This window comes from Pelecanus crispus, chromosome 11 (assembly GCF_030463565.1).
Source record: "Pelecanus crispus isolate bPelCri1 chromosome 11, bPelCri1.pri, whole genome shotgun sequence".
NCBI classification, from domain to species: Eukaryota; Metazoa; Chordata; class Aves; order Pelecaniformes; family Pelecanidae; genus Pelecanus; species Pelecanus crispus.
In genome coordinates, this window is record NC_134653.1 from 16,914,563 (window position 1) to 16,927,626 (window position 13,064).

At 37.8% G+C, this 13,064-nt stretch overlaps 1 protein-coding gene across 4 annotated transcripts in view; it reads right to left on the reverse strand.

The window, feature by feature from the left end:
* Positions 1 to 13,064, reverse strand: part of KATNIP (katanin interacting protein) — a 66,842-nt gene that overhangs the window by 28,068 nt on the left and 25,710 nt on the right. For all 4 annotated transcript variants that reach the window (XM_075718399.1, XM_075718398.1, XM_075718400.1 and 1 more), the window contains 3 exons: positions 7,553 to 8,450; positions 1,895 to 2,629; positions 1,115 to 1,323 (listed from right to left, as the gene is read on the reverse strand). In XM_075718399.1, coding sequence (XP_075574514.1) covers positions 1,115 to 1,323; positions 1,895 to 2,629; positions 7,553 to 8,450 — 1,842 coding nt within the window. The remainder of the gene's footprint in view (positions 1 to 1,114; positions 1,324 to 1,894; positions 2,630 to 7,552; positions 8,451 to 13,064) is intronic.

Consider the following 13,064-nt stretch of genomic DNA (forward strand, 5'->3'; position numbering starts at 1 on the left):
TACCGCAAGGTACCATCCAAAGGATGGAACCAAAATTACTGTTGCCAGTGTTAACTAGCACTGGAGAAGTCAAAGAGTTAGAGTCACTTACTCATGATCTTAACAGCAAGATCAAATTCCAATGTCATGACATTTCCCTTTGTCTTATAAGCCACCAGGAGAAGAAGACAAGACAGAACAGGAAGGCTTGACAACAGCACAAGGCTCATTAGGAACCATGTATCACTGGGAGCACTTCAGCTGAACCAGCTGGAATCTAGGTTGATTCAGCTTTGGATCTCCTCACAGACTTAGAAGTGTGTCCCCTAGAAAGGGATGTTCTCATTGAAGCAACAGTAGGTGCTCATGAAGATTTTAAGAAGGTAGAAGATTGGATGGAAATCAGGTCAAAGACTGCCCCACACCATCTTGAGCAGAAAATCTTGCAGGATCTTTGCTCAGACACTGGACTGTTGGGCTGGAGTGGTATGAGGCAAGACGCCAGTGCCTGAAAATATGACCTTCCTCCAAGTAGTAAAAGAACTACTGTATGGAATAGTAAAGGGGCATTTTTATGCTGCAAAATGCACACAGACCTGTGGAGATGCTAGTCAAAAAAGGAAAGAGGGAAAAATAAGGCAAGGGTTGAGAGGGGGAGATCCTTCTCATGCAAGATACTTAATCTGTGGAGGAAGAAACAAGCAAGAGTATACTCTGTGTGGAAAATATGGAAAAGTCTTTGGTTTGGAGTGAAAGGGAGCACAGCTATTCTGTACATGAATAACCGTATGGTAAAAATCACTGACGGTGCCATAAACCTTCAGGAGTACCTAAATCAAAAAGAACTCCCTCTAATCTCTGTCCAAGTAAGTAAAGAAAAATACATATATACAATCCAGTATAGCTTTCCTTGTAGTCTTATTAATTAATCAGGGAAACCAAAATTTAGAGAACCTTTTGGGCTTAAAAAAACACGTAAATTATTGAGCTGGTGAAAAATAATCTTCAAAATAGACAGAGAGCTGTATTAGTTCTTCTGCAGAGCTTTACTCCATAATGGAAATCAGAGTCTCCTACTTCCATGTCATGTTTCAGAAAGACATTTATAGAGAGTTCTGAATAGAGAGGCCCTTACCTGTAGATCCTCTGTTCTTAACCCCGCTTGTGTAAAAGGTCTTTCATCTCCCTCCCTATCAGCAGTTGTCGGCCTCTTTAGTTCTTCCTCGTATCTCAAGGAGCTGGCATTTTCCATTTCTCCATCATATGTCTTATCATAGCAGTATATAGCTTCAAGAATATCATCATCAGTAGTGAACAATATAGTATCCCCAAACTGCTCTGGAGCTGAAGGCAACAAACAGAATTAAATGGAGAAACCATACAAAAGAATATATAGAGTGATAAAAACTATTTTCGGTCCTTCTTCACATTTAATTTGCAGTAGTGTTTAAAGATAATATATGGTAAATTGATACTGACTACTGATAAAATTAGTATGTTCATTCTCAAACTTATACTGCACAGCAGAAAAACCTAGAGCACTCAGGCAAATTTCAAATACATACAAAAGAAAATGGGAAAAAAGCTTCTCCATCACCTTTTCCAAAAAACTGTATCTATGAAAACAAGTAAAAATCTGCAACTTTTAAATGTCTAGTGACTATCTGATGTTATTGAAATATCGTCTTGTTGCTAAGACATCGTTAAGAATAGAGATTAGCTCTACATGCTACTAAAATTCACAATATCGAAGAATGCATTAGTGGGTTTTACATTACATTTTGAAATTAAAAGGACTAAATACTACACAAAGTGCCAGCTTGCTTTGAAGTGGAAAGTGATAACAAACAAGCTAAATGTATTTGTTTGTATTGTACTTCTGTTTCCATAAAGAAAATAAGAAATGATAGCATACCTCCAGACAAGGTTCCTGAAGCTTTTGCAATTTCTCCTTTAAAGATGCATTGTTCATCTAACACCATTATAATGTCTTTCACACCTCTGAAAGAGTGTATGCGAGATTTATTATAATTCCAAATCCTAATCATAGCTACTTGACAGGAATTCACAAAGTCAATAAAGATAAAGTGAGGTTTTCCAGGGGTAAATGGTGCTAGCCAGAGATGCATATCATCCTGCGTCCGATTTACCCCATCAATTAGGTTGGTTATTATTCTGGGATCATTGCCATAAGCTGGTAAAATATTTATATCAGGAGGTTCAGCTGTTATTTTTGAAATCTGAACAGGCTCTCCTTTAGAACTGAAAACTTCAATTCCATTAAGACCAACATAATGTCTGTCTCCCCATGTTGTTTGAATGTCTATCACTAAGTGCTGCCCATAAGGTAAAACAGGAATTTTAAAATCATTTCCATCATGTGCCTCCACAGAATTTTCTTCTTCTTGCCTTTTCGGTAGTGTTTGTAGTCCCTCTTTTCTCATTTGCTGATATTCTCCAGGCCGGTTGATTTTCTGTTGATGGAGAAACTCATCAAAGATATCCCCTTGAAAATCCATGTTAGAGATTCGGCCACGATGGGAATAATTAAATTTTACCAAAGAGTTCCACGACTCCTGCAGAGTGTGTTCTTGTTCATTGTGCCACTTTGCTTTAGAGCTTGCTATGTCCTTGATAGAAAAGTCTTCATCTGAAAACAACATTACATAGGCATTTAATGCATAAACAGGACTGGAAGCAAACCACTACAACATGGACTTTCCAAAATTATGTTAATGATATTTGTGTTCCCTTACTGTGAAATTCTGTTATACTAGCACTTTTATATTGCCTCTCTATTATGAAAGCTACATGTCCCAATTTCCCTTCCCCATTTAGATGTAACAAAAACAATCACTTTTAAATACTGAAGAGCAGAGCACATGTTAAGATACAAAAATGCAGCTAAGTTTGAGACTGCGAATTCTTGACTCAATACTTACAGAAACTGGGATTTTGCGCAGTGATAGTTATTGTGTGGCTGTCACAATAGGTCAAATCACCTGTCTGTATTTCTGCAAATCTTTCATATAGCTGGAAATGGCTGAACTGGTTAAGTTTCTAAAGCATTACAGAGAAAAGCTACTGCTTCCTATCAAAATCAGCCATGTTTATATAAAGAAAAGTGGTGAGAAAAGAAGTAAGTTCAGCACACGAGGATGAAGTGTGCATTGCATTCTATGCAGCTAATGTCCAAACATTTTTCTCACTTTTCAGCAAGTGTGAGATGTAGAGGGGGGATAATGACAAAGTATCTAATGGGAACGCAGCGGGGGTGACAAATTAGAGGGGCACAGTGGGAACAAAGCATGCTCTCTTTGTGACTGCACTGAGGAGCTGCTTAATTTCCATCTCAAAACAATTAAGAGCAGATAATAACAAAGATCTTCAATAAAGCTGTCACTTATGTATTTTCTTCAAATAAATGAAGAAAAGCAAGTGGAGTACTAAACAATTACAGGCCCATGGGCTATATTTTACTTCTGTACAATGTCCTTGAGTGGATACTAAAACAAATGGTTATCAAGAATAAATGCCGATTGCAGTAAAATGCAAAATAATGTTTTCCCAAAAGACTGCTCAAGACTAACTTCTAACTTTCTTTTTGGAAACGCTGGGAAAGAGGCAATGTTCCTAATCTGTCTATGGCCAATAATCATTTACACTGGGGACAAGTGAGATAAAAATAAGAATTTTAAAGCAGATGGGAAACTACCTGAAAGAATGTTGTCTTCCACAATCAAAGGCTGGAGACCAACCTGGCCACTCCTCCCCACCCCACAAGGGAAATATAGATAGGAAGCAAAGGTATGTATTTCAGAGAACATCAGTCATTTGTAAGTCACTTTCTTGTTCAAACCACTATCCATATGGATACTCATGGGGTGGGTGATCCTAAACAGTACTTCCCAGAGCCTCACAATTTACCTGAAGAAGATACTGTATATATATTTACCACTTTAAAATGTCAAAGCTGGAAAATTTCAGGATGAGTATGTACAGAAGAGTATTTGACATCCATTGGCTTTCCTTGTTTTGGAGGTTTTTCCCTTTTTTTTTTAAAACTTTTTTTTTTTTAATGTTAAGTACTTCAAGCAGTACAGAGATTACAACTCTGAGGCACTTCTACAGCAGTTCAATAGGAGTGATTTTCAATGGGAGGTTAACGGGTTTGTTAGCTACATTAAGGAACGACAACAGGAGAAGCAGAGCTCTGAAAGGAAAGCCTAGAGAATAGCCTGAAAGCAGAGGTCAATGGCTGAAGGCTTACAGGGTTTGGCATTTTTTTTAGAACCTAAAATTTATTATTTTTTCTGGAGCCATGTGAACAATAAACTCTGCAGGTAGATAAAGAATATCCTACTTGCAGACGTTACAGACGCATTCCCAGCCTTCTGCATGCCTGAGAGGATTGTATGATGGATGCTGTCCCAGAGTCCAGAAATAATGACACCTCAGATGTACATCTCCCCTGTGGGTTTAGGAGGGGTGTCTTGAAGCATCAAGTCCCTTGTCCTGCTTCTGCTGGCAACACACACCATACAATTCCTCTCAAAACTTCAGTAAACTACATTTTGGGGCAACACTAGCTTGAAAAAAACACCTCCCTTCTCCCTCTGTTGTGCTAATCTCATTTTTACTCCCTGCAGTTATAAATAGCAATCATATTTCCATGCTGCAATCACATGCTTCATCTCCCAAATCATTCTAAAAGCTCTCTTCTGTATCTGTTCCACTTTGTAATCAGCTTTCCTGAAAATGGATGATCGGAACTGCAGTTTTCCAACTGATGTCTCACGAGTGCCTGTGTTGAGGTATTAACATTTCCCTAACTAACAGAAATGCCTCTGCTGATACATTCTCGGAGTGCATTGCTATAATCACGCCTGCGTCACACAAGCATTTCATAGTCAATCTGTTATCAACTACTCAACCAAGATCCTTCTCTTCCTTGGTCATTTGCAATTGATGATTACGCAGCTTACAACTTAATTTTTTGTTATTAGTCCCCAAATGACCTTGCAAGCAGTGCTATTTAATTGCATTCCACTGCAGTTACTCCAGTCCTCAAGCTCATCTTTCTGCACAGTCCTTCAATCTTCTTAACTCATAATACCCCAAATTATATGTTACTTGCAAATTTTATCAGCATACTTCCATCATTTCCTTTGCACATTAAACCAGTTATCAAAGAAAAATTGTATGTTTTTATAGCAACATTAACTCAAGCCAAGTATGCATGTACGTGCTATTTCTAATTTCTGTTGTTCTCATTATTCTTCATTTAATGACCAAAGACATGCTGTGACGTTGCATATGAGTTCGTGCAGCCTCCCCTTTGTCACATACTCCTATTGGGAAACTGCAGTTCCCCATGCCCCATACCAATTAAAATTCACCACTCTTAGGGAAACGCTTAAAACTGTTTCCCTGTTGTTAATGCTAACTCAGCTCCACTTTAAAGATGGCTTTACCCTGCACAGTACAGTACAGAGAGAACAATAGCTGGTAGATGGCATGCAGTCTTCCCAGGGACAAACACATATTATGAGTTTTAAGCACCAGATGACAAAACCTGCTCTGAGCAAAATTAGAGGACATTATAATTAGAATCATGATAACCCTCATCTTATAGTTCACATTAAAATTCCTAAATTGTTATCGTTTTTACAATTGAACATAAATTACTACGGTAAATTTTATTTACAGTTTCCATAATGTTGACAAGTTTTTAATATAACAGAGATACTGTAAAATGTGTGAAACAGCAAACGAGCTGTGGTGAGTGGGTGGATGAAGGGAACATGGCAGTTATTCACACTAGTTCTGTACTTTTGTCTTCTTTGAGGTATAATTTCGGATATACTTACAAAATTGCTGTTTTCTCCACAGAGGAGCAGAGAAGGAAAAATTCAGACATTCTAAGTTTAGAAAGAACCACTTTCTTCATCTTTGTCTGAAAACTTCATGCAATATCTGCTGCAGAATTTGAACAGGCATTCCTGCATTTAGGCATACTTCCTGTCCGTTATGACCATAACTTCAATGTAAACACCCAAATACAATATACAGCAAACTACACTTTCATGTAAATTGTTCTGATAGTTAGTTTTACTAAATCACACCCAAAATCTCAATTCGTATTTTTGTAACCTCTTCTTCCCATTCTCTGGGCCTTGTTGTCCTTGTTCTACCAGACTCTCTTCATTTGAGACAAGTTATGAATGCTGAAGAATTACAGAATGCCAAAGAAGAACTTCAGAACTTGCCCAATTCTCACACTCTTCCCTGGGGACACACTGTTGGCTACTGCCAAAGGCAGAACACAACTACACAAATCCAGATCCCCCACCTCCAGCAGGATCCAGGCGAACAAAAAAAGGTTTGGAGAAGGATGACAAGGATAATCAAAAGCATGGACCAGGTAACAGCTGAGTTTACTAGAAAACTCTTCATAAATGAGCAGAAATGTCTAAGGGAAAGGTTTGATAGAGGTATGTAATGTCATGAGCAGAGAAGGGAAAATAAGGGCAGTTTTCCATTCACTATGAATAAATATATTCAGTATATATTCTCACTGAGAAAGACACAAACCTACTACACAAATAAACTCTGTAAATCTACTCACTACTTTGAGGTCACACTCTTCTTTATCTTTTTGCAGATTTTCATTGATATTAGTGTCCTGGTTTCAGCTGGGATAGAGTTAATTTTCTTCCTAGTAGCTGGCATAATGCTTTGTTTTGGATTTAGTAGGAGAAGAATGTTGATAACACACTGATGTTCTAGTTGTTGCTGAGTACTGCTTATGCTAGTCAAGGACTTTTCAGCTTCCCATGCTCTGCCAGGTGCACAAGAAACTGGGAGGGGGCACAGCCAGGATAGTTGATCCAAACTGACCAAAGGGCTATTCCATACCATATGACATCATGCTCAGTATACAAGCTGCGGGGAGTTGGCTGGGGGGCAGAGATCACTGCTCGGGAACTGTCTGGGTATCGGTTGGTGGGTGGTGAGCAATTGCATTGTGCGTCACTTGCTTTGTATATTATTATTACTGTTATTATTATTATTTCACTTTCTTTTATTTCCATTATTACACTGTTCTTATCTCAACCCAGGAGTTTTCTCACTCTTACTCCTCCGATATTATTATATATTATCGCCGCCATCCCACTGGGGCAGGGAGAGTGAGCGAGCGGCTGCATGGCGCTTAGTTGCTGGCTGGAGTTAAACCACAACAATTAGCAAGCATTTGCTGTCTGCAGTGCTGTCAATTTTTAGAATACAACTTACTGAAATTCAGTCTTCAGTCTTCTCCAAATAAATTTAAAAACAGTAACTTAGAATGTAAATTTCAGCATTTCACGTCAGGTGTAGGACAAGGAGAGAGACTCTGAGCATTGTCATAGTATGAATGAGAAAAACAATACTGCAAACACCACAAATAAAATCCCACTGTCTACACCTCCAGGAATCTCAAGAAGTCCCTTCCAACCTAAATCATTCTGTGCTTCTGCAAAATGGAGAACATGTCAGCGCTTGCACTAAGGTTGCTATTGTGAGCTCTTACCTTTGGGTGCAGAATCATCTTCTCCAAGATTTGTAGTGTTTAAACCCTCCTTTTTTACATATCTGACACTTCTCCTTCCACTTGTAGGGTACTGTAAGCTGCAGCAATTTTTGTTAGAAAGTTGCTCCAAAATGTCCAAGCCCACACCACCATCCTTTCTGGTTAGCATTTGTGATCTCTCATCTCCATTTGCATTTCTACTACTGGATCTTCCCAGCTCATTTCTCTGACATTTGACATCCTCATTAGTCAGATCTGAAAAGTTTTTCATGATTCCATCTGACTGTGTGTGAAATCTCAAACCTAAACAATGTTCTGTAGCAAGCCAGAGAGGCTTCTGCTTACTGGAAGTAACTTGATTATTCTCTGTTACTTGGGAAGATGACTGTAACCAAGAAGGAATTGCACCTGTAGAATCAGACAATTTTCTTCCTGTTAGCTTTTCCATTTGCTCGCTCAAAGTAAGTTCATCATCAGATTGAACTTGCTCCGTAACTGCTTGTACTGTTGCATTCTCTTTGGCATCTTTTATACAAACTTGAGATGGTAACACTTTTGGATCATCCTCTAACTCAGACAATTTTTTCTTTGTAAAGCTGATTGAGTTCATCTTATGCTCAAGAAGATTTTCTTCTGGCAGAGATTTCCAGTTTAGTGAAGTACTGTTTGACTGTAAATATTTAAAATGCAGGTCCACTTTCTTCTCTGTGACCGCAGGTGCATTTACTTCTTTCCTTTCATTTGAAAAATATGCAGAGATACCTTGCTTGTGATCTGTAAGGTCAATTGTAGTGCTATGGTCAGTGAGGAGATCTCCACAGGCTCTCTTTAATTCACCATCAAATACAAGGTTCTCATCAACGTATAACTTCACCTTCTTTGCTCCAACATTGAGGTCCTACAAAAATAAATGTATGAAGATTTCAATTAAGCTATTCAAGCATTAGACATCACTGTTCTGGAACTCTGAGATTTGAACACTTAAACAGATGAAAACAACTAAAACCCTGTATCAGTAACATGCTTTTCACTACTTTTTAATCAAAAGCTCAAACAACTGAAAAATACTGTGGAATATTTAAGACTTTATTTAAAAGGGCTAAAATCCCTGCTAGACAGTACTATGAACCATTTTGGCTGACAAGGCTTTAGAAAAGCTTGAGTGAAGAAGCCTAGATTAAGTATAATTATATTTGATCAGGATATAAATTCTAGAGGCACATTTTGCTTCAGCATCTTTAAGATTCACCACTTTCACAACATGTTCCACAGCAAACAACCACCCAGATCAAAGCCATTAGAATTAAAAAGAGTTATAGAGTTACAGAAATACAGGGCTGGAAAGGACATTTAAAAAAAAAAAAATCATTCTGTCCATCTCCTTCCACTGAAGAAAGTAAAATAACTTATACCATTGTGAAGAAAACTGTTTTTAACAATTTTCAAATAATCTGGCTTGATGGCTTATTCCAACACTTAACTAGTCTTTTAAATAGAAGGCCCTTATCTCAGACACAACTCTGCCACTCACAACTTTATCTCTATGTTCTCCTTTTCTGTGGCACCCACTAAAATCTGATTTTTTCATTCCATTGAAGTTGGAACTAATGTTCTTTCTATTCTCTTTATCATTTCCATCTAACCTTTCCTCCCTCTTAACAAAAATACTGGTATCTTCAAGGAAAATACAGAAGGTGCGACAAAATCCATCTCCTTTCTGCCTTCTAACTTTTGGTAACATGTCCATCATCTGGAGTTTTTAAAGACTCTCTGTTCTTTCCTTATTTTCATGGAAGCTGAGAAGCTTTTCATGAAAGTTAGAAGCTTCAGTTTCATCCCTCTTGCTCATCTCCTGGATGTCAGTTCTCTTTGAATACTGATCTAAATTTCCCCCCACTCCCAGCCTAAACCAGTTACTCCTTCACCTTCAAGTACAAGTGTCTCCAGTTCTTCACTCCTGCATACACTCTCTACAGCTTACAAGTCTTTATAGCTTCCATTCTACTGCTTTCCAAATAATGACATGTACAAGGAGAAAAATGTAATATGGACCTACGCAGGGGGAAAAACAAAAGATGCAGGCATACCAAGAAAGCTACAGTTGAGGGAGGGGAGTAGGTGTAGGAATGTGAGACACATTCTTGATACATTCCTGATAGAAAAAGACAACCTTCACTAATTTCTCAGAGAACAGCCGTAAACCCAGTTTAATTGGCCATTATGTCATGGCTGCCTGTGTTACCCCTAGAGTATCATAAAGCGCTATATGTCTGTACTGATGCATTTGGCCATAAACCATGGTATTTTTTCCCCTTGAACAAGGACACTGCTAGATTAATCTAACTGGGGATGAAAACACTTTAATAATTATACATATTAAAAACTATCTACATGGCTTTGCCTGAAATTGTGATGGGGAAGAGCAAGGCTATCAGGATGCCCCAGTAATGTTATTTTTTGAATCTTTGTATGTCTGGACTGTTAATGTCTCCCTTAAATGCTAGAGATATCAGATATTCACAGTTGAATTTGGGATAACTGCAACATTTCTAGATAATATCCTACCCTTTACTGCTGTTATGAATATTCAAACCTTAGTTCTGTGTTTTTACCTGGAACAGATATAAACTGTATGAAACCACAGAAATATACACATGTATACTTTAAAAAGTATTTGTCAATTTCATCTTTTTAAATTAAAATCACCAACCTCTTAAGAACAAAATGTTTTTAAATTAATCCCACTCCACCCACCAGTACTAGAAGAGGACAGGTAGACAGAGAAAACATTACAAAATGAGATGGTGGAGCTTACTGTCCCTGAAAGAGGGACACTCAAGCACAGAAAAGGGCCAGTCACTTCAAAATTACTGTTCCAGTCAGTGGGAAATTACTTCCTTTTTCTGAAGTTTTGGAGTGTTTTGATAGGTATCATAGGAAGCTTCCCCAAAAGTGGTATGGACTGTATCAAGATGAACCAACCAAAGGTAGAGATATTTCTAAGACAACAGAGACAGACTGAAGTGGGGCAGGCATTGATAACCGCTGATAGCTCAGAAGAACCATGTATTCATGAAGAGCCAGTAAAAGAGCTAATGAAAATCTCTTGCACCAAAATTCTAAGCAGACTGAGGCTCAGGCAGGAAAAATATGAACAGATCTCAGGGACTCCAAGAACAAACATGTGCAGACACAAGACTAAGAACTGCTCTTTTTCATTCCCTCCCACTCCGCTTCTGAGCTTCCAGTTGCTTGGTGATCAGATGTGGTGGGAAAGATCAACAGAATGGTTAGCTTTTCCTAGTACCACTGCTTAACTCTCCTTGAACTTCTCGCTTCTTCTTAACTTCTCGCTTGAAGCACAAGGAGGTTGGAGAAATGCCTTCCTCATGAGTAATTCCATCAAGAAGTCACCCCATAAACAAACAATACTTCATCCAAAGGAGGTTTTTTCCCTCCCAGAAGAGTGATTAGAACAGCACAATGTCTCAGAACAAGCAAGCAGGTATGATCAACATCAGAGAGAAAAAAATGAAAGATTTTGCGAAAATAGTTCCATGGTTTCTCTTGACGTTCCTTCCCAGCTTGCCCATTCAGCCCTCACAGAGCACCTGCTGGGATAGTGCTTTGCAATGAAGCAACACGGATGGTATTTCTGGACATTTCAGTGATATTTGTGCACGAAGGACAAAGCTGAAAAACAGAGGCATTTTTCTGCGAATTACACCTGGACAGAGGCCTCTGTGCTGCATCCTTATAGACAATGCACCCCAGTGGTAGTCCAGCACTGACAAAAATCTCCAACTCAAGAAAATGGACATGAACATACACACAGGAGGAACATGCATATGGGCAATCACTTGAAGGAGAAAATGATCCAATTTGAGAGCAACTAAGACATTCATGCTTTTAAGTATTAATTCCATTCACTGATTTGTGAAGACATACAACTGACATCCTACTGGATCTTATGAAAACAGTTTTAATAGCATCAATTAATGATGCAATTTCAAGGCTGTAGCAAGTATTTACAAAATGCCTGAATATTTCAGACAAACTTGAAAAGAACTGGGTGCCCTCACACTTTTATCTGTTCTTGCAGACTAAAAATTACCTCCTTTTTTGCAGACCTCATCTGAAGTAAATAAGGCAAGATGAAGCATTCTCCGAGAACTTCCTTGTAATACACTGAATCAAGGAATCTGTGACAATGATGTAATCTGACTTTTACTACTTCCTTCAGACATACTTTTTCTACTTCCAGACTCAAGTTCTAAAACTTAAACATTTTCAAGAGTCCAAAAGTACTGGCCTGAATTAATTTTTTGTGTGTTTTTTGAAGTACTTGGGCACCTCTCACTTATGTGGTTTTTGAGGAAAAGAAAGAAGTTAGAATGACTACCAAAAGAGGACACAGAAATCTGACTCTGGATTTACATTACCAGGAAGAAAACTGTTAGCTAATTATATTTTGGGGTTTTATACTTCTCAGACAAAACTTCCTCATGACAAATTACAGAATTAGGCAGACCTGCTTTGTATTATTCTTTCATCTTAAGGATAATGAGACGTTTCTTTAGTCAGTGTAGACAGCTTCACTGCCACCAAAATCCATGGGATTATACTCCTAATAGATTTTACAGCTTGCCTCATAGCAGCTTATTAAAAAACCAGTGCCTTGAAACACAGAAATACATTTATGTGTATTTCCTACATTATATTCAATACGTTTGGTAACAAATCATACTATTACCTGCAAAACCAGCAGTCCCTTTCACACTCTCTAATGATGACGGAACATTTGGTAGCTCACATTTTAATAAAAAAAGCTATTAAAATTGCAGAAAATAAATATAAATTATGTTATAGTAAATTTGTTTAAGCTGTCCCTTCCATGGCCGTTTCCATAGCATAAATTACCATATGTGCTTATATAAGAACATGGATGAGAGCAAAACCAGAGGGATAAAGCCTCTTATTTATAATCCAGGACAGCAAATCCTCTTTGATCCAGTACCTGGAATTTTTTCTTAACATTGCGGTGTATAAACAAGAATAATTTCCATGGTGACATTCAAACACACAAACAAGAGACCATCTGCCATGAGATGTCTCTCTTGTAACACTAGATTACTTGTTTTATTATGAACACACAGTTAGTACACTTTTTAATCAAAGTGACAAAACCAAAATCAAGCAACAGTCAGCCTATTTATAGCTATATACATGAGAAAACACATATTTAAACACATATTTATTTATATTGTGATAAAACAACTGAAAGTCCTGAATATTAAGATGAACCTACCTTTGTATCTTTATTTCTCACCACAGTAAAGGAATAACTGACAAAATATGCAAGCCTTTTATTAGGTCTTTAGAGATCTTTAATAGCTTGGAAAGAAAATGCTAATTGTGCCTAAGAAAACATTAACACTTATGTTACTATCACTTGCAGTTAAAACAAAAGCAAATTTCAGAGTAGACACGGACCCCTCCTAGCTCCCTATTT